The 26,290-nt window shown below is 46.1% G+C and overlaps 1 protein-coding gene across 1 annotated transcript in view; it reads right to left on the bottom strand.

The window, feature by feature from the left end:
• cfi (complement factor I) overlaps positions 1-26,290 on the bottom strand; it is a 70,550-nt gene that overhangs the window by 20,499 nt on the left and 23,761 nt on the right. Inside the window, exons 5-12 of the mRNA XM_078212966.1 lie at positions 22,002-22,272; positions 17,232-17,373; positions 16,930-17,126; positions 15,556-15,672; positions 15,277-15,384; positions 10,154-10,183; positions 6,559-6,677; positions 1,079-1,182 (exon numbers count right to left, since the gene is read on the bottom strand). Of these exons, the coding sequence (XP_078069092.1) occupies positions 1,079-1,182; positions 6,559-6,677; positions 10,154-10,183; positions 15,277-15,384; positions 15,556-15,672; positions 16,930-17,126; positions 17,232-17,373; positions 22,002-22,272 (1,088 nt within the window). The remainder of the gene's footprint in view (positions 1-1,078; positions 1,183-6,558; positions 6,678-10,153; positions 10,184-15,276; positions 15,385-15,555; positions 15,673-16,929; positions 17,127-17,231; positions 17,374-22,001; positions 22,273-26,290) is intronic.

Below are 26,290 nucleotides of genomic sequence, written 5' to 3'. Positions count from 1 at the left end.
GCTTCAAGTTTTTAGGTGTCCAGGTCATCATCAACCTGTCCTGGTCCCTCCATGCGGACACTATAGTTAAGAAAGCCCACGAACATCTCTACATTCTCAGGAGATTAAGGAAATTTGACATGTCCGCTACAACTCTCACCAACTTTGACAGATGCACCATAGAAAGCATTCTTTCTGGTTTTATCAGAGCTTGGTATGGCTCCTGCTCTGTCCAAGACCGCAATAAACTCCAAAGGATTATGAACGAAGCCCAGTCCATCACTCAAACCAGCCTCCCATCCATTGACTCTGTCTACACTTGCCGCTGCCTCGGAAAAGCAGCCAGCATAATCAAGGACCCCACGCACCTTGGACATTCTCTCTTCCACCTTCTTCCATTGGGGAAAAGATACAAAAGTCTGAGGACACGTACCAACTGACTCAAGAACAGCTTCTTCCCTGGTGCCATCAGACTTTTAAATGGACGTACCTCGCATTAGTTGATCTTTCTCTACACCCTAGCTATGACTGTAACACTACATTCTGCACTCTCTCTTTTCCTTCTCTATGAATGGTATGCTTTGTCTGTATAGTGCACAAGAAACAATACTTTTCACTGTATACCAATACATGTGACAATAATAAATCAAATCAAATCAAACCAAATGGTTTCCTTCCACGCTGTAAATGTCTATCTTACTTTAAATGGTTAGATTTTAAAAACAGTAGAGAAATAGAAGACCTTGCTGTGCAGATACCCAGGTTATTGAAGGGAGCTGCACAATTCGGGGCAAATGGCGCAGAAGCAAGAAAATGAAGTTGAATGTAGTTAGGCTAGAGATGGAATGTTGTAGAGTTATGTCACTCTATGATGAGAAATGTATCCAAAAAGCAATGAAAAAATGCAGTGAAAGAGAATCCCATGGAATGTTCCCGTCCTGCCCGCCACAGGAATCATAGCAGGTGGGACAGATCCATGCTAAAGTCCGTTGACCTCAGGCAGGATTTTCCGGACGCGAGCGTGGCCAGAAATCCCGTCTAATGGATTATTTTGTGACGTACTTTATGAAGAGTTTGTCCAGAGAATGCAGATTCTCACCTTAAACAATGTGCAGCTGACAAAATCCAACAGCCACCAATGAAGACTCCTCCACAGTTCAAAGTTGGACCTTCATAAACTGCTATTTGCCAAGGAAATTCACCCTGTGAAAACAACAAAAAGTACATTTGCTGCTGTACTTGTATTTATACCGGCACATCTAGAGAAAGAAGATGTAAAATACACCCACTGTTCAGCTTGGTTTCAAAGAATAGACAACGTAAGTACAAAATGAATAATTCTCAAGCAAGATCGGATATTTTAGACCTGAAATTCCATTCAAATCTCCCAACCTTCTAGTTACATTAATTTCTCTCGGAATTCTGTCAGCCTCCCACCCAAATCACAGTGGGAGATGGGGAACCTTGAGGAAGTTCTTTTCAAAAACTATGGCTATGCAGAAAGAACACGTAGCAATTGTTCTAGGACTGCTTCTGCTGAATGGCTACCAATGCTCTTTTTTCACCTATTCCAGTGTTTCACCTCGATACCACCAAAGTGGAGGCTCCTTGTACTCCACAAAAAATGTCAGAGGAATGTTGTGACCTTCATCTCTTAGCAGCTTGTTCTTGGCAACATTTGCTGCTCTACTTGGAGATGACGGTATCAGGCAGTTGGATTCCAACCTTCACATTCCACTAGGCACTGGTATCGTGCCTTACTGATCAGCAAGAGGCTGGTTGAATATAGCTATCAGATCCTGGTAACTCAGCAGGATCAGTGTGGTTGGCACGGCCTGGGGGTCCTCACCTGTGGTTCCATGGAGGTGGAGGCACCAACTGGTCCCTGTGACGAAGGCAAAGCTTCCCTGATGTTATAGTGAAGGAGAATACAAGAGTTATTTCTGTCAGATGTTGCATGGTTTTGGAGTCTGACAGTCCTCAAATAACCTACTTTTCAAGCAAGTATGGATGAGTTCTGGGTCTCGCTTCTGGAAGGTGATAGACTGCTTTCTCCTCATCCTTACTCAGAAGTGGATATGTTTGCATCGTGGACAAAATAAAGGGAAATCAAATGTTGGGATCAGTAAAAGTGATCATGAGGTTGGTGGATTGCCATAAAACCAACTGGTTCACAAAACCCGTTTAGGGAAGGATACTTGCTGGATTGGCTTGTATGTGACTCCAGTCCCACACTAATTGTTGTCTCTTTATTGACCTCTGAAGAATCCAAAAAGTTATATCAAACCAGTGCAGGACAACAACGGGCAATAAATCTCATGTCGGGAACACCCATTCAATTGCCAAGAATGCATGTTGAAAAATCTGGGGCAGGATCATATCCTCACCCATTCCCCAATCCTCTGGCTCTCTCACGCTCTCTGAATCACCTTCTACCGAACACCATCTAGTGCTTCCTTGTAAACAAAAGTATCCAAGCTGGGTCTTTGAAGTAAGGAAAGTTAATGTTGGTGTTGTGTTTGAGGGAGTTTTGTAGATCTGTGAGAATTTGAATCTAATTTTATTTCCTTCATCTACTTCTTCTTCTTTATCTTCCTCATCACCATGATTCATAAACAGGCAGTCAGGTCTTTTTTGTTTTTCTTCCCCCTCGCCCTTGCTCTGGTGGACTTGAGGGAATAAGATGCGAATGGGTGAAGAATCGAGTGGAGGTTTGTGGCATAATTTTGCTTCACCGAGATGCTTGGGTGGCAGTGCTTGTATTCAGCAGCAAAACAGCTACTGGCAACATGCTACTGGCAACGTGCCACTGAAACTATCATCTCCCACAGCAAGACCTGAGCCCTGCCACATCAGCTCCCCTTTTAGGGTGTAAGAAATTTTAAGGTGTCATGCGGGCATCATGCATCAATTCCTCCAGCAACAAGATTGTGCAAATTGGGGGCAAACCAGTAGTTGAAGAGTGGGTATCAATGACAAGGGCGGGTGAAGTAAGATTGTTGGGTATCAGGTTTTTGAATTGAAGGAAGGATTTTTAGAGTGATGCATATAAGAATTGCTGGGGGAAGAGGTGGCCATAATGTATGGTACCAAGTTTGAGGCGCACTGCTTTCTATAACCAGAGTGTGTTGTGCAGGGTTTGTGGTACAGTGTTTCATTCAGATAGTGAAAGCATGATGGACATTGACATAGTCAGGGAAGGTTTTTTTTAACCTTCCCTATTCTGGTCAGGTCATTGACCTTCTTGTGGAACTATTTTACAGTCCTGGGTATGAGAGAGTTGGCACTCAGTGGCAGTACCACCTTCCAGCAGGTGTCACAACTGACATTTCTGAGGAGCTTTCTGCCACGGGTGAGCAGTAGTCTGAGCCTCCTAGCTACAGGTTTGACTCTATGAAATTGTACCACCTTCTCCTCTGCCTGCATGCCAGATCCTACTGTCTTTTTTTGACTGCATGTGTCAGTTGTTCCTATGATATTCTTTTAAAAAACGTTCTAAACATTTGCACAACGTTATTCCTGAGACATGTATCTTAAGGTAGCCAATACTCAAGTGAGTGAGTGAGCCAAGCCATGCTCTCTCCAGTCTGGTCACAATTCCCATTTCAGAGACTGTACTTCAGTTTCCACATAGCTCAGCACATTAACTCATTAATCCAGAATGAACACCAATCACTCCTCCAATAGCTATTAAAAAGAGCTGACCCAGAAAACGCTTGTGTAATATTTCCTCAGGCCTTTGACAAGCATCAATCTTTTTACATTGGTGCAAAAGCAATGCAGCTCTCTATGTGGAATAGCCGAATCTCTACTTCATGAGCCCTGGTCAAAAATTCAGTACCACGTTTGTGAGCTCTGATTTATCTACTAAAAGCACAAGTCCTGATCAAAGGCATGGTCCTCAGAATCCATTGACACTGCTCCTGTTTAACAAGTGTAAATTCGACACCTAAACATCCACTCTGGTAGAGAGCAGCCCCACCCCCTCCCCACCCTACCCTTGCGCAAGTCCACCATCCAGGATGCTGGAAGTATTTACAATGCTCGTTGATTTGAAGTAGCATTGACCTCGAGTGTCCATCACATCTTCAGCTCTCAGGAGAACTGCTCATAAACTCATAGAATCCCTATAGGATCCGTTTGGCCCAACTAGTATGCAATGACTTTCTGACAGAGTATCTTACCCAGGTCCTCTTCCCTGCCCTATCCCTGTAACCCCATACATCTATCATGGCTAATCCATCCAAACTACTCATCCTGGGACACCAAGGGGCAATTTACTATGGCCAATCCACCTAACCCGCACATCTTTGGACTGTGGGAGGAAACCGGAGCACCCGGAGGAAACCCACGCAGACACAGGGAGAATGTGCAAACTCCACACAGGCAGTTACTTGAGGCTGGAATGGAACCCGGGTCCCCGGCACTGTGAGGCAGCAGTGCTAACCACTGTGCCACCATGCCATACATCGAAAAGTACTCCATCTGAACTAATGCACAAACAGTCACATCCGACTGCCTTCCTTTAGTCCGGTTTTATGGGTCTATCCTTAGATTCAATACAGCTATAAAACACCGACATCAAATCTGGAACCAAAACACTTTTATCCAAAAATACAATTCCATTTCTATTAGTTAAATGAAAGAATTAAGAATCGCATTTTCCATTATCTTCTTGTGCTTATTTACTTATCTTAGTGCTCCCACAAAGTATTTTCCCAATGGTCACAGCATGAGAGGTGGAGACTCCTGAGCTGCCATTGGGGATGTTTCAGATGGCTGAGGTAGGTGGGGCCCTGGTTATTGAGGGCTCAGCTGTAGACTCCAGCATCTTAGTGTTGGCTGTAGTGGCCTGACCCAGCTGGCTGTCCAAAACCAGGAAGGGAACTGTTGGAGTGACTGGCCGGGTACGAGGCGTGAATTTATCCCGAGAGACAACAGCAAATTTCTCTCCCAAGGAGTAAATGTCACTCATACAGCTCTGCATAAGAACAGAGTGCAGGAGTAACGTTAAAGTTCTGCAAGCCTCTGTCTAAACTGGCCCCCTGAGCTAAGTCAGCCAACTGTGCTTCAACGGTGGTAGTCGTTGCAATTATGAGAGTTGTCAGCAAGCTTCCATGATGGGAACTTCACCATGTTCTTGTGACTGGACACTAGGCCCATGTTGGACAGAATGGTTTCCATACCCTGTCTGGATTCTTCCCTACTCTGAAACTTTGTGCACAAGCTCACCGGCAAGGCTGCCCAGTGCACTTAGTTTTATTCTGTTGTATGCCCGCCAGCCTTCTTCCATATCCTGGGTCCTCCAAGACGCCATCTGACTCTCTGCAGCTGAGCATCTGCATGAGCTCCTCTCCAGTGCGCTGACCTCTGTGGCATCGCAATCTCCTGCCTGAGTTTCTATGTGCTTGTGCCAGGTGATTCGCTACATGAAGACCCCTTTCCAAATCAGCTCTCAAAAGAATGCATGATACCAGTCTTCAGGCTGGGACATGTTAGGATTGGAACAAGTGACCATGTGTCTTCAGGAAGACTGGTCTCCTCTTGGAGTAGCACAGGCGCCTTGATTTCTTTCAACACCTGAAATGAGAATAAAGAACAGGTTTTAATGTTAACTCCGAACAGAGAGAGAAGGATCTGGTGAAAGCAGCTCCAATTTGTTTGGCAGCGTGTGTGTAAGATGGGATACAAGTCAGAAGGGAGAAAGAGGAAAAAGGTGTGAAGAAACTTTGTACAATGTCTACATCCCATCACATTATCACTCACCAGGGCTATTACTCTCCATACCCATTTTATCCCATGGTAGAGAGGATGTGCAGACAGGTTTGGGCTCCCCAGAGGCAGCATTCAAACAATAGCTGTGCACAAGAAATAAGGGTGTGTGTTAGTGACCATCTTGTGGGATATATAGAGAATGTGCTGTCATAATCACATAGTTGATAATGTAGTGTGCAAGATGGGAGAAGTAGGAGGTGAGGATTGCAATAGGTGCAGTGGTGAGTGTGAAAGTGTGCGGAGAAGGATGTGGAATATTACGTGACAAGGTGATTGTGGGGGAGTGAAGGGAAGCAGGGAGGAGACAGTGGTGAAGATCTGAGTAGAGAGAACGCTTACCTTAACAGCGCTGGTGAGACCATTGAACTTTCAACTTTGCAGCAGTGGCCTGGGAGCTAGGCTTCAGGCATTGACCTCCTCAGTGACCTCTTGGTGATGGAGTAGTTGCCTGGAGGGCAATGAAATTCATATCGGGAGATATGTAACACGGCTGCTAACTCATGATCAACTATTTTACACAATTGCACAAAGTCAATGGCTGGAAAAATTTGGCCATTCACACCCTACTGTCACTGAAAGCGAGGATGGAGAATTTGGCGCTAAGCCAAATATCCCTTCATTGCAGCGGGACCGGAAAGTCCAGCTGGCTTAAACAAAGAACAAACAAAGAACAAAGAACGGTACAGCACAGGAAACAGGCTCTTCAGCCCTCCAAATGGCTGGAAAATTCCACCCAACATTTACCACATGTTCTTGAAGAGCAAGAGAGAATGAAAAGTCATGAAATGAGAATTATAGACATACCTGTAAAGCGTCTTTACCTCCCACAAGCCTTTTCGATCTTCTGGAGGAGTCTGTGGCTCTGGTAACATTTGAATGCCCACAGGATATTTTGGGAAGTGATTGCTTGAGCTGGATTCTCTCTAAAGGTAATGTTAAATGCATATTTTCAGCCTTCTCATAAGACTAATGCACCAAGTTCAAGCCAGGCCACTTTTTTCAGCACGGGGAGATGGAAATTGGAGACAGCTCCTCAAAACAATGGGGATTACTTTTATTTTAGGCAATAGGCTATAGTGGGCAGCAGTAAATCAGCAGCCTATTGCACACCTCCTCTTGTTCCTTATTTAAATCTTGTTGTGCTGAATTGTACCCTAATTAATCCGTGGGGGAAAATTTGGTCACTGAAAATTAATTACCTGGACATAAGCTTCATCTATATCCTGTGACTGGAAAGTCAAATGAGTTCCTTTCCTTTTCAAGTTGCACATTTCCCTTCTACATAGTGGAAGGTCCACACAAGTAATGCCAACAACATTTGGCTGACTAACAGCTGGATGGGGGACTTGCAGCAGCTGTTTGCCACGGTCCTCTGTCTCTACTGACGGGAAACAAAACCATTGTGGGTTATAGTGTAAATAGCCCCAGGGTGCATGACCCGATGGTACTGCAGGCCCGCGGAAACGAGTCTCCCTGGTTCTCCCACTGGAATAAGGCTGAACATTTTTTCTCCATTTTGTACAATGTAGCCCAGCAGAGCTACGCAGACTTGACAGGTCACTGCAAATAGGACCTGCGTTTCACTGCAAAGGAAACTGTAATAGCTGCACGGATCAGACGACCAACAAGGCAGATAAACCAACAGGGGTTTATTTAGGGGAAATTAACTATGGGTCCAATTTTACCATTTTAATTCTAAGTGCTGGGCGGACTTGAAACTGGGAGTGTTTCAGATCTGACTTTTAGACCCGTTCTCAGGCGCCCCCATACACACTCTGCCTGAAAAAATAGCAGTGATTCCGAATCGCGCGGCACAAGCCTGTGGGCGGGACTTAACGTGCCCAAAATCCTGCAGCTCCGATCGGAGCCTTCAACTATGCATGCGCAGTAAAAAAAAATAGAAAAACGTTCCCCTCCCTCCTGGGCCGGATAATGCCTCCCTTGGCCCCACAGGCATTGCCCCACCCCCACAACATAACTGACCCCCTTATCCCCCCACCTCCCCGCTACCCAGACTGATCATGGCCCCCTACCCCCTTCCCCCTCACAAATCGCACATAGAGTGGCAGCGGACCCCCCTCCCCCCCCCCCCCCTCCCCCACCGATAGCACGCAGAGAGGCAGCAGACCCCCCTTCCCCCCAACCGATCACACGCAGAATGGCAGCGGATCTTCCCTGCCCCTGCCCCCATCGCCCCGCGCCTCTCCCCATTAGAGAGCCATATATTTGGCAGAGATAAGAACACTTCCGAACTCCATGACACCCGGACCCCATCTGCCAGAAATCTCGGCACTCCCGCTTACGATTCACGCACCTCGCCACAATTGGCTCAATGGGTCACGTGACCCCCCGATAACTCACCCCATAAAGGGGCAGGCTACCACATGCTACCTCCATCAGGGAGGTGATGGCTGAGTGGTATCATCGCTAGACTATTAATCCGGAAACTCAGCTAATGTTCTGGGGACCCGAGTTCAAATCCCACCATGGCAGATTGTGGAATTTGAGTTCAATAAAAAATATCTGGAATTAAGAATCTACTGATGGCCATGGAACCATTGTCAATTGTCAGAAAAACCCGTCTCGTTCACCAATGTCCTTTAGGGAAGGAAATCTGCCATCCTTACCTGGCCTGGCCTACATGTGACTCTAGAGCCACAGCAATGTGGTTGACTCTCAATTGCCATTGGGCAACCAGTGATGGGCAATAAATGCTGGCCAGCCTGAGACGCCAATGTCCCATGAATGAATAAAAGAAACATTCTCGAGGCTTTCAGCAGCACTTTGGAAATGTGGAATATTTTCGATTTACACAATTACAATTATTTTTTATTTATTCAGCATCAAGTTGCGGGTCCCTCAGACGGTAAATAGTACATTGCCAGGGAAGAAGCTGAAGACATTTGTTTCTTCCTTAATGGACTCATTCACAATTTCTCCCCACCTCTCTTAACATGTGAGGGGCATGTGCCAACCACTATCTGATACCACCCAGAAGTCACTATTCTTCATCTGAAGGTCAAATGAATGAGCATGATAAGGTAATTGACCATGAAGAGTGCGAACTATTCCTCACTTAACAATAAGGGATGAATTTTACAGGGGCTGAGAGAGATGGAGATGTATTCTGCACCTCCACACCAGGTCACAAGGTCAGTCAGGCAGCACACTAACTTTCGATCTGTTTATGCCTTGGCGATAATATGCTAGTGGTGGCCTTAATGAGATAAGAGTAGGACTTATTCTGCCACTCAGGGACAGGAAGCTCTGCCCTCGAGAACTTCCAGCAGCTCTGTAGTTCCAGCAGCACCAGAGACAACTGGTTGCCACTGCTGGGACTACACACACTCCGAGGAAGGAAGCACATGAATACTTATTGAACTTTAAGACTAACCCAAGCATTTAGGCTGGGGAGGGATTGAAGATCCGAGCGAGGTTGCGGTGGGGGGGGGGGGGGGGGGGGGGGGGTGGTTTCGAGGTCAGAAAGGATGAAGAAAGTAGGGGTACCATCATGGAGGTCCAATGAGCATGGAGACACCACCCCCCCTCCCCCCATAGGATGTACACCACCTTCCCGCTTTCCTACCAGGTTTGCCGTCTTCCTTTACCTTCGCCAGCCGCACATGTGGTTGAGGTAGTGCCGGAATGAGGTCCTTAAATGGCCGTTAATTGGCCTTCCCCAAACATTCTAGTGGAGGGGGCATAAAACTCCACCCCAAGGCACATCTGTCCACTTTGTGTAGCAAGCATCATTAAAGAGCGATCGAAAGTGGGCAGCCTAGCTGATTTCTTCCACAGGTTTGCTGAGATCAATTGAAGCAATGCATTGTTGGGCTTTCTGAGATACACTGACTGCACAAACCGGCAGTCTGTCTGATGGCCTATCTGGTTTACATCACCCTATTCTGCACCAGACAATGGCCAGAATGTTACCCTCCCCCTGTGGCGGGTTCTGAGGTGGTGGAGGGTCGGCTGTGAAATTGCCTGGATGGGATTCCCTCTGAGTTCCCGCCCACCTCAACCTTGCAGCGATTTTATGTTGGGATCAACAGGGCTTCAGATGGGAGGCTCACCCTTGCCCCAGTCGAGGCCCTTTCGCTTCCTCCTAACTGAGAGGCAGAAGTCCTGCCTCATGCCAATCAACGGGCATTGGAGCATAATATGGCAGCTGGATTCTCGGAGTTGGTAGGGGTTTGTCTTCAACCAACTCCTCAGCTCCTAAAAATTCAGGCCAATGTGTTTTGCTGAGGAGATCATCATAAGAGTTTTGGAAGCAAGTCTCTGGCCCTTTTGGTCTCAGCTGTATTTATTGTAATCACATAAGTTGAAAATACAGTTGAAAATTATCTCAGTGGAAAATTCACACATTCACTGGAAAACCATTGCCATTACCACGTACCTGTGTTAGAATCTTTGATTGTGTTCTGTCCTTTATAAAAACAAAGACAGAAGTGTATTAATCGTAATGATAACCATTTCCACTTAATGTTAATAGCACTATCACTTCAGGGATTTTCAACAGCCATAGAAAGAATTCTTTCCGAATGCATCACAGCTTGATACAGCTCCTACTCTGACCAAGATCGCAGGAAACTACAAAGGGTTGTGAACAAAGCCCAGTCCATCACACAAACCAGCCTCACATTCATTGACTCATTGGGCGGCACAGTGGCACAGTGGTTAGCACTGCTACCTCACAGCACCAGGGACCTGGGTTTGACTCCTTGCTTGGGACACTGTCTATGTGTAATTTGCATATTTGTATGGGTTTTCTCTGGGTGCTATTGGCCATGCTAAATTGTTCCTTTGTGTCAGGGGGACTAGCTAGGGTAAATGCATGGGGTTATGGGGATAGGGCCTGGGTAGGATTGTGATCAGTGCAGACTCGATGGGCTGAATGGCCTCCTTCTGCACTGTAGGATTCTATGACTCCGTCTATACTTCCCACTGCCTTAGAAAAGCAGCCAGCATAATCAAGGACTTCACGCACCCCAGACATACTCTCTTCCACTTTTTTCCGTCGGGAAAAAGATACAAAAGTCCAAGGTCACGTACCCACCTACTCCCTGCTGCCATCAGAATTTTGAATGGACCTACCATACCTTAAGTTGATCTTTCTCTACGCCTATCTGTTACTGTAATACTACATTTTGCACCCTCTCCTTTCCTTCTCTATGTATGGTTTGCTTAGTCTGTATTGCACGCAAGAAACAATACCTTTCACTGTTTAATAATCCCCATTACTCTGTCAGATGGCAGCAGGCACGAGAGTTGACAGCTTGTGTGGATTGGTGGACACCTGAGCTGCTCCCATACTAACATCCCAGCATGCTTCAGCGTGATTAGAGCCAGGGGACTATCTAACTGTTGGAATCATACCCTGTGCAAAATCAGAAAATTTCTTTACATAATTCAACTGATAACAGCCAACATGGAGTCAGAGGGAGAACGTCCTGCCTAGCCAACCTCCTTAACTTCTTTGAGGAGGTAACACCTCCTTGGGAGTTGTGGGAAACCTTAAGATGAGCTGTATGTGGACTTGCAGAAGGCATTTGAATAAGTTTCACATGACAGGCTTTTAATCAAACTCAAAACTCTGGGGAATCAGGATAAATCTTGGGTATGAATGAGAAATTGGCTGAAGGGCAGAGGAAAAGAAATTCTGTTAGAACCCTTATATTATGATAAGAGGGGTTCGGGTGGGGGGAGGGGGGCATCCCCAGCATCATTGTTCACTAGAATACAAAAAATAGGAGCAGGAGTAGACATTGGACCCGCGCCTGTATTGCACGCAAGAAACAATACCTTTCACTGTTTAATAATACATGTGACAATAACAAAATCAAATCAAATCAAATCAAAAAATGGGGGCTCCAACTTGGAATCTTGCACAATGGCAAACCAGTTCCCTTCACAGCAATTATTCAGATGCACGACTCTACATCCTCTTCCCTCACATTAACAATTTCATACTCTTGATCTTGTTAAAGTCAGGTGTGAGGCCATTATCGCGATCCGCGCCTGCATCCGTGCAGATTGCCACTTTACCGAAACCCGGGAATGGCGGCGATTCGATTCGCGCCCAAAACGGGCGCAACAACAATTTAAATGTATTTGCATGCATTTAAATTGAATTAATGAATTGCCTGCCCAACTTTATCAGCATTTCCCCCTTTACCACCGCATTTGCCAATCCGGAACCGCGCCGTAATGGACCTGCTCAATAAAAGTCTGAAACAGACGCTCCAGCTTCTGAAGAGCGGGTTCAGTGTTTCCAACGGCTTTCTGACTCAGATCAGTCGTGGGGGGGGGGAGGAGGGGAGTGAGGTCAGATCATTGTCTGGTCGGGGGGGCAGGAGGAGGAGGCGGGTCAGATGTATCTCTGGGGGGGGAGCAAGAGGGCCAACCATTGTCTGGTGGTGGGGGGAGAAGACTGATCATTGTCTGGTGAGGAGGGAGGAGGAGGCGGGTCAGATGTTCCTCTGGAGGGGAGGGGGAGTGAGGCCAGACCATTCTCTGGGGGGGGGGGGGAGTGGCACCAGTTCATTGTTGGGGGGGGAAGTGAGGCCAGATCTTTGTATGGTGTGTATGGTGGGGGGGGGGGGGGGGGGGGTGGTGGGTGAGGCCAGACCATTCTCTTGGGGGGGGGAGTGAGGCCAGATCATTGTCTGGGGGGGGGGAAGAGGGAGGTGGGTAAGATGTATCTCGAGGGGGGGAGGCCCGATCGATCACTGGTGGGGGGGGCAGATGGATCTCTGATGGAGGGGTGGGGGGCAGGGGGGTCCGCTGCCACTCTGCGGGTGATCGGTGGGGAGGGGAGGGGGCAGGGGTGGTGATCAGTCTGGGTAGCGGGGGGTGGATAAGGGGGACAGTGATGTGTGTGGGTAGCGGGGGGGGGATAAGGGGGACAGTGATGTGTGTGGGTAGCGGGGGGGGATAAGGGGGACAGCGATGTGTGTGGGTAGCGGGGGGGTTGGATAAGGGGGACAGTGATGTGTGTGGGTAGTGGGGGGGGTGGATAAAGGGGACGGTGATGTGTGTGGGTAGTTGGGGGGTGAATAAGGGGGACAGTGATGTGTGTGGGTAGTCGGGGTTTGATAAGGGGGACAGTGATGTGTGTGGGTAGTGGGGGTTTGATAAGAGGGACAGTGATGTGTGTGGGTAGTGGGGGGATGGATAAGGGGGACAGTGATGTGTGTGGGTAGTGGGGGGGTTGATAAGGGGGACAGTGATGTGTGTGGGTAGTGGGGGTGGTGGATAAGAGGGACAGTGATGTGTGTGTGCACCATCGCTCCCGCTTTTTGCTCCCGAGCCACTTTCTCCGGCCCGGGAGCGATCTGACATGGGCGCGCTTTTTCAAATTTTTTTCTAACTGCACATGCGCAGTTCAGAGCTCCGATCATTTTGGCCGCACTAAGCCCCGCCCACAGCACGAATGGGATTGGAGGTGGCTGAGTGCGTATGGGGGCGCCGGAAAGCAGATCTCCAAGTCGGACCTGCATTACGCCCAGATTCAGCACTTAGAATGAAAATGGTAAAATCGGGCCCATTATGGCTCATTGGGCCTTCTCCAGCATTCAATACAAACATGGCCGCCAGTGGGCGTCAACTCCACTTTCCCACCCACTCACTCTCCATATCCCATGATTCTCTGCGAGATCAAAGATCATTCCATCTCAGCCATAAATATATTCCACGCTGCAGCACCCTAAAACCCTCTAGGGTGGAGAATTCCAAAGATTCACAACAGCCTTGAGTGAAGTAATTTCTCCTCATCTCAGTCCTAAATGATCAACACCTTATCTTAAGACTGTACCCCTGTGTTATAGTCTTCCCAAATCATCAGAATCAATCTCTCAGCTTACATCCTATAAAGCCCCTTCAAAATCTTGAATGTTTCAATGTGATTGCCTCCCATTCTTTTAAAGTCTCGAGAATATTTTACTCAGGGAACAACCCCTCATCCCAGGGATCAATTTAGTGAACCTTCATTGTATCGCCTCCAATGCAAGTATATCCTTCCTTAAATATGGAGACCAAAACTGCACTGCTAGGATGTAACAGCTTTTAATTTATCTCCAGAGAAGAGTTTCTGTTCCTCTCTACACAGATACTGCCAGACCTGCTGAGTTTTTTCAGAATTTTCGGTTTTTATTTCTAATTTATTGGCTCGGTCTCTGAAACCCGGGATCATGCGACTGAATGCTGCCAACTAGATGCTGTTCAGAGAGATTAGCATGTGCTTCTATTCAGGAAATGTTTTGCAGTAACAAAGGTTTCTCATTTGTTTCTGGTTGAATAGGTAACATGTTGTGTCGCAAGAAAATTATCGAATTATTGATACTGGTTGTAAATTTACACTTGGAGTGGCATTTATTTTTCAGAGCGAGTCAATGGACTGAATTTCCTCGGCATTTCTCTTGCTTGGACACTTTAATGTTGGTAATGTCAGGGGTGTGGAGGGAGTGTGACTGTGTTGGGTGCGTTGCAGTGGGTGTTTTAGTGCCTTCCCTATACATCACCCTATGCCAATCCTACTCCTGAGATCAATAGCAGGGGAAAGATGGGATAAATATCTGGATAGGTTTAGGGCATCAAGCCCAAGGACAGAACTTTCTGACTGTTCGCGCTGGCCGGATCTTCCGATCCTGCCGATGGCGCACCTCACCATTGGCATTGAGGGGTGCGTTCAAAGGGAAGCCCCATTGACAATGGCAGGACCAGAAGATCCCACCACCAGCCAATGGAGGGCTGTCACTGCTGCCACGAAATACGCGATGGGTTGCACAGAAAATCCTGCCCCAAGTCTCCAACACTAAAGTCAGTGACGGAGACATTCTCAGAGTGGCCAGGGGCAGCTTAATTTTGCCCATCAGAAGTTAAAGATTTCCAGATAAGTACCATGTATGTGTACAAGTCGGGATTTCTTCAGGGTCCCAATATGCACTAGCAACAAATGTTGAAACACTTGTAGCTATTGCCATCAGAAGATACAGGCCAATGGTGTTCATATCATTTATCCAGGGATTCTACAGTGCTTCTCCTGTGGTGATAATGAATAAGATTGAAAACGCTCAAGGAAATTCATTGCAATCAATCAAAATATGTTAAATCTTTTGGCTAGTTTTGACTAATGCTGTTGTACAGTTCTATTGGTTTTGACAGACTTCCAGCACCTCAGCCAATGGCTAGCTCTACATTTGCAAGACTTAGCAGCAGTGTTGCTAGCTTACTCTCCTGTAGGAGGGGATCACAGTAAACCCTGCCCAATGTCTATGCACATTGCTTTTGAAAGGTAAAAGAAAAAGCACCTGCTAACCTCCATTGATTGACAGGCAATCTGCTTTGAAATGGACAGGACACCTCTTCTTTCAATTTAATGCTGTTGCAGTTACAATAATGTGTTGATAGCTGTGGCCATTATGAATGTCTGCAAATCACGTTTTCCTGAACCTACATGGAAACGTGGCCATATACTTCAATAGTTGTAGGATGCATTAATCTATGAAGACTATTTCTTACCAGTACAGTTGCTCTCATCACTTCCATCCAAGCAGTCAGCTTCACCATCACACACAGAAAAATGTGGAATACATATATCTGACTTGCAGTGATAAGAATTGTTGCATCCTATTTTATCAGTAGAAACAAATGTCATACATTAGAGGCAATGATACTCAGTTACCATTTGGAGCCTTTTTAATGAACTAAAAGTGCTGCTAGATCAAGAACATCTGCAAAATACCTCAAGCCTCCAGAGATAGCCTCATAGGAGAGATGAGATCTGACTTATTCATTTACCTTTACAGCATGCCTCATCACTTAAGTCAGCACAGTCATCGATGCCATTGCAAAGATTCTCCAGTGGAATACATTTGCCATTCTCACATTTGAATTCATCGTTGGTGCAATTCTTATCTAACACACAAACAAGAGAAACAGTCTCAGTGAAGTAGAAAGCAAAACGAAAACAACTGCGTGATCCTACTGCATTTCTCAATGATCAGATTGGGCAACTGGATAATGGCTATTATTACATAGCAGGCCATGACAAGCTGAAACTCTTTGCATATTAGTGACTTGACTTAGATCATTATAATCTATTGTAAACTGGGGCATCACATTCCGTTTTATTGATGACATGTGCCTGCTTTTGTTGATAAAAGTTCAACAGATATATGATTGATGGCAAGAATTTGTTTTACAGTCAAACTACAATTAGACACTGGAAGCAACTGGCCTCTCCACCACAGGCTAACAGATGGGAGAAGTCAATGGGTCACTTTGCAGCTATTCTGCTGGAAAGAGTGTGCGTGATGACATAGAAAAATAAGACCAGCCCTACAGTGACAACTTTACAGAAACAATCAATTGTGAAACCCATTCCTTTTAGCTACTTAAAATCAAATTGTAGATTGTGGGGATAACTGTAATCTCTGGAGTCCAGACATTACATGCATTGTGTAATCAGAGAGTAAATTGAGTCCAGATACACCTGACTAGTGGCTGATTTACCCATGGTTATTGGGGTTAGAATCAATTGGATAAAGGAGTGTCAGGAGGGGCCGATACTAGTGTTGCTTATGCCTGCAGAAATGTGTGTTAATTCCAATTTAGTTTGTTTGGGGTTGATTGTTTTGGTACGGTTTATCTAACTCTCTGAGGCAGCTTTCTGACAGGACTGTTGAAGATTTCGTATGGGTTACAGAATGGATTTCGATGGGTTACAGAATGGATTTCGATGGGTTACAGAATGGATAGTGTAACAGCGAGGGTCACACTTCAGTGACAGAAATCGCCTGGTTTTCCCCTTCACTTAAATCAACAGATGAAACATGAGAGAAGCAATCATCTCTATCCAAGTAATGATGTGGAGATGCCAGCATTGGGTGGGCACAGTAGGAAGTCTCACAACACCAGGTTAAAGTCCAACCGGTTTATTTGGTAGCACGAGCTTTCAGAAGGAGCAGTGTTGGACTTTAACCTGGTGTTGCGAGACTTCTTACTGTGTTCACCCCAGTCCAACGCCGGCATCTCCACATCACCCCTACGCTCTAGCCAGCTGATGATCCATACACAAGCAATATGAGAGTACACAGCCCACAGCCACCTATCCCCATTCCCTAGATTCCACTACTAACGAAGCCCAGTGTAATAACAAGAAAATTTAAAAACCTGCTTCATAACATTTAACCGCAGCAAACAGAAGATGTCTGGACGTCTTCCGTGCCGTTCCAATGTCGGTGAGGAGGAAACATTCTGATAGGCTGGTCTCGAACCCTCTGCAGCGTGTGCTGGTAGTCCATTTCACATAATTGGTCACATTCAGGAGATATTTACTCCCTGTAACTTGTAAAACTTCCTTTGCTCCTCTGGCAAAAGAGAACGAGGTGGTGAGTAGCAGCAGATCAAATATCTTTATAAAAACAGAATACTCACTTGCAAACATTGGTTTGACTTTAAAGGTACATTCTCACAAGTGAAAGTTGAGCTGTCTGCAGACAACATTTGCTTCATGCATTGTCCACTTCTTCTCATTCACGCACACAGGCAAGTTTCGTAACGTGGAGTTGAAATTGAACAGAACAATATTGTTTGTTTTGTTCACAACAGTATTTCCTAAAATTAAAGAAAGTAAATTCAATATTTAAGTTCACAAATATACTTGCACAGACCGAGGTAAGCCAAATCATTACTGAGAGTGATTCAGTAGGTTAAAAAGTGGCCTTTTAACTCTGAGGCTTTGGTTCATCTCTATCCCAGATTAATGGTACATTTCAGTTCTCATTCAGATAGACCAGGGTTTTTCAAAGTGGGGATGTGACCCACAGATGGGTTGCAGGATGTTGAAAATGGGTCGCCAGATATATTCTCGCTGCCCTAGAAACTGATCCTGTTCAAAAAAAAACCACAGAATGTTCTGTGATCCTGTTAAAAAAAGACATGGGATTTTCCATGGTTATAGTTAAAAAAACCGGATTTCTGAGATCCTGAAAAAAATTACAGGGTGTTCTGTGATCCTGTTAAAAAAAACACGGGACGTTCTGCTTATGGCGCACATTTTATAGAAGGCGGTATGATAATGAGGGCCTCTTGAGGATGACAGAGCCTGCATGAGGACTTTAGATGTGGAGGAAAAGCTTAGTATTGTCTGATACAATTCAAGTTACATGCACTTTATGAAAGGAAGAGGTAAGAATTAGGAGAGAGGTGTATTTTTAAATGTAGGGTAAATCCCATTTAGATTGTCTCTGTGGCTGCAGTACTGCAGCTTGCCTGGTCAGTGGACTCTATCTGAGCGTCGAATTTCCTGCCATAGAGGCAGGCTATAACGTCAGAGTTTGACAAGTATAGTCATTATCTCGCAATCTAACTCATTATTTTTCCCATGTGGATAAAAATATTTTGCTGTTGAATCAATTTCAAAATCAGATGACGTCTGCAAAACAGGACAGTCATTGAGACTTTTTAAAATAAATTACGGCTGTATGTGAGAAAGGGTAATCGATACATTAACCACAGACTTCAATTATTGATGTGACATGTTCCACCTACCAGGGATGGGATGTTAACAGATAGGGATAATTGGTGACTACCCTATTAAGTTTCCACATAAAAGCAGTATGTTGATCTGGTGAATTCTGCAGTCCAAAGATGCATTTTAAAAGAGAAATCTCTCACAAATAAACGGCAGTCAATTTTCTGTGGATGGTTGATGCACGCACAGTAAATGAGTGTATCGTCTGATTTCAGACATTTATTTTGAATGTATATGTTGACACGAGGAGTTAGGAAAATACTGACACCAATTTCCTTTGTGTGGAATATGGCCTGAATAAATTGGAAAATGGATCTGAAACTGATACCCTGACGTCTCGTCAGTACAAAGTGGAAAGATTGTATTTCATTACACATCCCATGTGACGTGGGTCGCAAGGGACAGCCATTTGGTAAAAATGGGTCGCCGGGAAAATAGTGGATAGACCATCGAACGGCTGAGGTAGGGAACAGAAATTGTTGCCTTGGTGCAGCAGAGGGAGCTGCTCTGAAATTGCGACAGAATGTAGGGATTTTTACTCTGTGTTAGCATCAAAGCAGAGCTGTCCATTTGCCTGTCCACGGGCAGCTCATACAACTGAGAAACTCCAATATCAGACTGACTTGCCGCAACAGCAGCCTGGAGGTGGTACAGGTTGTAGGTTGGAGGATGGGGAGGAGGAATGGGGCAGTCAGCTGTGGCCACTGTGAAGTTGGGTATCACTCTTGCTTCTCCTGGACCTGCAAGAAGGTTTTGTTTTCATTTAAACCCTTTTAAATTGATTGTCGATTGTCGGGAAAAACCTATCAGGTTCACTAATGTCCTTTAGGGAAGGAAATCTGCCGTCCTTACCTGGTCTGGCCTACACGTGACATCAGAGCCACGGCAATGTGGTTGACTCTCAACTGCCTTCCAAGGACAACTAGAGATGGGCAATAAATGCTGACCAGCCAGCGATGCCCATGTCCCACAAATGAATTTTAAAAATACATGTTTCATTTTAACCTCTTCTTTAGTTGGCAGTTGCCTCAGCCATTTCTATGAGCACACCTAAAGCTGGCATTGAGCCCTCTCATTTACATCTTTGAGAAACACATCACCTAATTTAGGCAGCTGTGATAAATAACGGCCCACTCAACATTGTGTTGGATGTTTTACAGGTATCCTAGGGGCACAGGACCTGCAATACTGGGCCCTATTGCATCTAGTTTATATACCTGCAACAAAGTCCAATTTCTACCCTTGGGTGCCTAAACCAGGAGACAGTCCATTTCCCAATGCTGAAATTCCTCAGCTTGAAACCGACCCGAGGCTGACTTCTTGAACAAGTCTGTGTTGCTGAATTGGTATGAATTGATTGCAGCATCAGCAGATCAGAGAAAGGGAATAAAATCACCTTGGAGTTCCATCCTTCATATTTAGTGGTCCCTGTTGCATTCATATGGACATCAGATTAGATCAGGATCAGGTTTTGACTCTAATGCCCTTAAGGAGTGAACATCATATTAGGGCCAATTTTTGGGTGTGTGACATATCAGTGCAATATGTCTGCTGCCCACCAGATGTCGCTGGTGAGGAGCCCAATCAATTTTCTCAGTCAAGCTTTTGACTTTCCGACTCTGGTTGGAAGTGCTACTTGGCTTTTCACCACATGACCTCCCAACACCACACTCAGGACAATACATATTTTACCCCTAGCTACAATGTTTGCACAACTGATAAACTAAAGCATTCAAAAAATTCTTTTAATGTCCCAATGATTATTTTCTCCTGCAGCAAGTTTGAGGAAATTAAGCTTCGATTGCCGAAGCTTCTAGAAACAATTCTCCCATCGCAACCCACGACTTTTCTGGCTGGTCGGGCTGGGAGATGTGCGTCATCGGCCTTATTCCGGGATTTGTGCATGCGCCGGGAACGCATGCACATCTCCCAGAGCCGGAGAACAGTCGGACACCAGACCACGCTGGAAACCGGCGGGAGGACAGGTGAGTGATTTGAATCTTTTTAAATGTATTTTAAAGATGTTTTCAATGTCATTTTCGGGAACTTGCCGGTCCCAATTGAATCTCTCACCCCGCCAGGAGTACTTCATTGTGGCGGGGTTTCGAGTAGCTCCCCACGTTCGGGGAACTAGTGGGAGACCCCGCTGGAATGAAGAGGGGGGCAATAGGGGCCCCCCAGGGGGTCGGGTGGTATGGTGGTGTCCTCTGAACTTGGGCACACTGGCAGTGCCAGCCTGTGCCCCCTGGCACTGCCCAAGGGGCAAAGTGCTCATGCCCAGGGGGCACCTTGGCACTGCCCTTTGGGCAATGTCAAGGGGCGGGACCTATTGTGGGTGGGATCTAGGGGCAATTGGTGGGGTGGGGGGGGTCCCGCTTCCATTCTGCATGGTGATCGGTCTGGGATGGAGGGAGGGCAACGATTGGGGTGGGCCAGGGGGTGTGGTCTGCCGGGGGGGTGCCTGCCTTCTGGGGGGGAGGTCTGACCCGGGGGGGCGGGGGGAGGGATTGCCACTGCTGTGGGGGGGTGGGCTGGACTGGACATCGGGGAGCTCCAGGGCGGGGGGGGGGGGGGGGTTGGGGGGTCAGGGCTGGCCTGGGAATTGTTGTGTGGGCTGTGATTGGGCCGTGGCTGGAGGGGCAGCACTGCGGGGGTCCCAGGCTGGCCAGCAAACGGGGAGTCTGACAGATCGGGACCACTGCGCATGCGCAGAGTTCCGGAACTGTCAAACTCCGGCGTGAATAGGCCCCGCCCCCTGGGTTTTTAATTAGATTCACGATTGGGACCTCTGCAGTGCACAGAGTGTGGAGATTCGAGTGAGAAGTTGAACTGACAAAGCAGTTGTGATCTAGAACGGTTTTTCCACGAATTCAGCACTTTTGGGAGAATCGCCCCCAATATTGCAGAGATTGCATTGGCTTTCAGTACCTGACAGTGGGCTTCCCATGTGTTTGAGAAATATGGCAGATTTTGCCAACTGGATGAGGTTGAGAAATCCAATGGTTCCTCTGAATAGCAGAATTTAATTAGAGGGTGTAGTTGGGGCACGGAGGGGAGGCAGGCAATTGTGGGGAGTCAGCTGTGGGGGAACAAGGAGCAAACAGGGTTATTTTTTGTGGCGAAGGTAACACATTTGTGCTTCTCTTGGACCCACAAAGAATTGTTACAGGAATTAAGGTGGAAAGGTTTTCGGAGCAGTTTGCAGCAGCTTGGCTTGTTAGGCTGCATGTGTCCAAACTTACCTTGAAATGGCCTTGGAGTCCTTTTGACCCATTTTCAAGGGCCAAAGAGGAAATAGGCCGCCTACTTCAAGGAAGGTAGACATTGCCAGTAAGAGGGCAGTAAGTGTCACGCTGTACCTTTTACAGTGCTACCTTCCTAATATTCCCCCGAAAACAGGAATTAAAATCAGGCCCAATAAATGAAATGCAATGGGAAAGATTGTTCACCTCCCCACCCCCATCCCTACTGAGGAGTGTGCCCACCCGCCTAAAGGCCTGGCATAAATTGCCGGAATCTTCCTATTCAACTGGTGATAAGTAGAAAACACTTTGGGTAGAATTTTGTACCACCCTATCACAGTGGGGCAGGGCTGGAAAATGCAGTGAGTGGTTCAAAACTCCATTGACTTTGGCGGGACTGGAAGATCCTGCCAGCAGGAGGGGCTGTAGGATTCTGACCTTCATTACAATAATACTTGTATTCTCACCCATTGAGCACATCCCAAAGTGAGAGAAGCTTTCCAAGCCTCGAATACATTCAATGCTTTTCAGCTGGCAATATGACCTATATTTTTTTTCCTTGCTTGAGCAGACTTCGTTCACTTGCTTCGGACACTGATACGGCAGCTTGCATTCACACCTCCCATTAATGCACTTTTCCCAGGGCTGACAGAAGACTTTCTGGCATGATCTGTAGGTGAACTTCTTCTCTCGGCAACCTTCAGCCAGCCATTGAAGGTGAGGACTTGAATGTGAAACCTGTGTGGGTAGAAATTTAGTATTAATGCAGCTTGTTTCTCACCAATGTTCTTCAAATTATCTCCTGAAGACCTACTCATTATGAATCTATGGCTGCTGGCTGCCCTGTAGTAACTTGCTCAATCTTCAAATGTTAACACAATAGGACTGATTTTCAAATGCCCTCCTGTCAAAAAACACTCTTTTGGAGAATTTATTTAGCATCTAACCAGTTTGCTATCTGAGTTAGTTGATTATCACCAAGATAGGGATTCACTTGTGTTTCCATATATAGGAACTGTTCTTTTTTGGGTGAGGAGGCGCACGTTTGCCATTTGTATCTCTGTAGATAAATGCTTATAACAACGAAACTAGTTTCCCTTGGGTAAAAACCCCAAATTCACCATTGATTGAATGAGGTGGTCAATTGAGTGCTGAAGATGGATATGTTTTTTAAGTTTATTTATTAATGTCACAAGTAGGCTGACATTAACACTGCAATGAAATTGCTGTGAAAATCCCCGAGTTGCCACATTCTGGCACCTATTTGGTACACTGAGGGAGGATTTAGCATGGCCGATGCACCTAACCTACACATCTTTTGGAATGTGGGAGGAAACTGGAGCACCTGGAGGAAACCCACGCAGATGGGGAGAACGTGCAGACTCTGCACAGACAGTGACCCAAGCCAGGAAGCGAACCTGGGTCCCTGGCGCTGTGAGGCAGCAGTGCTAAACACTGTGTCACCGTGCAACCCCCAGTCAGTTGGAGAAATTGAAAAGTGGTCTTTCAGCAACCAAGGCCGGAATTGAACCTGGGTCCCTGGCACTGCGTGGCAGCAGTGCTAACCACTATACCATCGTGCCACCAAAAATGCAGTTAATTCCAACTGTCTCTCTTCTTTATTCTTTCATGGAATTTGAGTGACCTTGGCAAGGCCTATCCCTCATTGCCTTTGAGAAGGTGGTGGTGAGCTGCCTTCTTGAGCAGTTGCAGTCCATATGGTGTAGGTACACCCACAGTGCTGTTAGGGACAGAGTTCCAGGATTTTGATACAGCGACAATGAAGAAATGGCGATTATAGTTCCAAGTCAGGATGCGTGTGGCTGCAGGTGATGATGTTCCCAAATGCCTGATCCTTGTCCTTCTAGCTGGTGGAGAGCGTAGGTTTGGAAGGTGTTGTCAAAAGAGCCTTGGTGAGTTGCTATAGTGCATCTTGTAGATGGAGCACACACTGCTGCCACTGTGCATCAGTGATGGAGAGAGTGAACGTTTGTGGAAGAGATGTCAAACAAGTGGGATCCTTTGTTCGGAATATCGAGCTTATTGAGTGTTGTTGGAGCTGCACTCATCCAGGCAAGTGCAGAGTATTCCATCACACTGCTGACTTGTGTCTTGTAGATTGTGGACAGGTTTTGGGGAGTCAGGAGGTGAGTTATGTACCACAGGACTCCGAGCCTCTGCCATGCAGCATCTTCTCCCACATGACAAGAAAAGTGTGTTTGTGACTGCTCTTCAATAGATTTGAGTGATCTGGCTGTCATGGTTGAATAATTTCTAGTATATAGAATCTGTGAGATGTGGTTGTGAGACTTGCAACTGTGCTTAGTCTGTAGGATGAGGTGAAGCCTGTGTATGGTAGGGTCATGTTCTGGCTGATAAAAATTGTTGGTAGGTGATGATGGAGCTGTAGTGAATTGAGCAGGGGCTGAAGTTAGATGTACAGTTGATGGGATGTGCCATTTGAAATGAACTCACTTATCTTGGCATGCTGTGTGAGATCATTAAACTTCCTCCTCCATCCATGTTCTTGGAGCAACACCCCTGGCATTGAATTCTGTTGCTATTCCTTCCCAGTGCCTCCTGAACATTTGCCTGGATGGCTTCCAGTACAGTAAGAAGTCTCACAACACCAGGTTAAAGTCCAACACGTTTATTTGGTGGCAAATACCATAAGCTTTCGGAGCAGAGCTCCTTCGTCAGATGGAGTGGATATCTGTTCTCAAACAGGGCACAGACACAGAAATCAAATTACAGAATACTGATTAGAATGCAAATCTCTACAGCCAGCCAGGTCTTAAAGATACAGACAATGTGGGTGGAGGGAGCATTCAACACGGGTTAAAGAGATGTGCTGAGACAATACACATCTCTTTAACCTGTGTTGAATGCTCCCTCCACCCACATTATCTGTACCTTTAAGACCTGGCTGGCTGTAGAGATTTGCATTCTAATCAGTATTCTGTAATTTGATTTCTGTCTCTGTGCACTGTTTGAGAACAGATATCCACTCCATCTGACGAAGGAGCTGTGCTCCGAAAGCTTATGGTATTTGCTACCAAATAAACCTGTTGGACTTTAACCTGGTGTTGTGAGACTTCTTACTGTGCTTACCCCAGTCCAACGCCGGCATCTCCACATCATGGCTTCCAGTATCCAGACTATGATTGGGATAAGAACCAGAAGCATCAGGAGGCAAGCAATTTTTACTCAGCAACTTATTGTGATCTGAAATCAATCGTAAATTTGAGAAAGGAATTTTCAGGAACACCTGAAAGGTAAGTATTGACAGGAGCAGGGGTGTGTGCCTAATTAAATTGCTTTACTATAAGCCCTGGCACATTCCAATTCAGCTGAATGTTTCCCTTCAGTGCTGTCTCCTAAAAGGAATTCTGGAATCAAGGTGATTATGCCTACTCCATTTTCACTACCTAATGTAATCATTAAGCATTATTAACCCAGGTACAGTATGGTTAGATGTAAAATAAACTCTCTCATCTTTCCCCCATCTACAAGATGCACTACAGCAACTCACCAAGGCTCTTTTGACAACACCTTCAAAACCTATGCTCTCCACCAGCTAGAAGGACAAGGATCAGGCATTTGGGAACATCATCACCTGCAGCCACACACATCCTGACTTGGAACTATAATCGCCATTTCTTCATTGTCGCTGTATCAAAATCCTGGAACTCTGTCCCTAACAGCACTGTGGGTGTACCTACACCACATGGACTGCAGCTGCTCAAGATGGAAACTCACCACTACCTTCTCAAAGGCAATGAGGGATAGGTCACTAAGGTCATTCAAATTCCATGAAAGAATAAAGAAGAGAGACAGTTGGAATTAACTGCATTTTTGGTGGCACGGTGGTATAGTGGTTAGCACTGCTGCCACACAGTGCCAGGGACCCAGGTTCAATTCTGGCCTTGAGTGACTGTGTGTGAAGTCTGCACATTCTCCCCATGTCTGCATGGGTTTCATCTGTTTCCTCCGTCAGTCCAAAGATGTGTACGGTTAGGTGGATTGGCCATGGTAAATACGCGGGGTTACGGGGATAGGGCGGAGGTTGGGTGGGCCTGGGTAAGATGCTCTTTTGGAGAGTCAGTGCAGACTCGATGGACCAAATGGCCTCGTTCTGCACTGTAGGGATTCCATGATTCAACCCCATTGACGAGACAGTGCCGGTCATCATGGGGTGGGGCATTGCTGAGACCAATGTCATTGCTGGGCTGAAACGACCAGTGATGAAGTTATCTGTATATCTCATCCTCCTTCTCTCAGCCTCTCCTCTCTCTGGCTCATAAGCTGCAGATGGTGTAAACATGCACCTCCTACTTTCTCCTCTGCCTTCATTATATTTTTATAAAATGGAAGCTGCCCAGTCAGTGGAGGAACATGAATGTAAAGAGCCACATAACTCAACCTCACAGTCACAGTCACCAGCCTAGACACTGAGGTATGTTAGAGGATTGGATTAAATAGGTGTCTGAACTTGATGAAATGTTACACATGTGTGCACATCAGGGGAAAAGATAGTGCAGGTGCCAGGATGAGATCATCGACTTCTTCTGCAGAGGACTCGAACGAGGATTTTGATGGGCTAGGTTAAATAATAAAGCTAATCAGTGCACAAACCCAAATGCTGAGTGAACGGGAAAGCCTGCCAGACACTCTATGACAAATAGCATGGAGGAGCCCAACACCAAAATGGCACAGGCCTTTATGTAGAGATTGGAGCCCCTCCTTTCCAAAATGG

The sequence above is a fragment of the Mustelus asterias genome, chromosome 1 (assembly GCF_964213995.1).
Source record: "Mustelus asterias chromosome 1, sMusAst1.hap1.1, whole genome shotgun sequence".
NCBI classification, from domain to species: Eukaryota; Metazoa; Chordata; class Chondrichthyes; order Carcharhiniformes; family Triakidae; genus Mustelus; species Mustelus asterias.
This window is presented reverse-complemented; position numbering and strand designations above follow the sequence as displayed.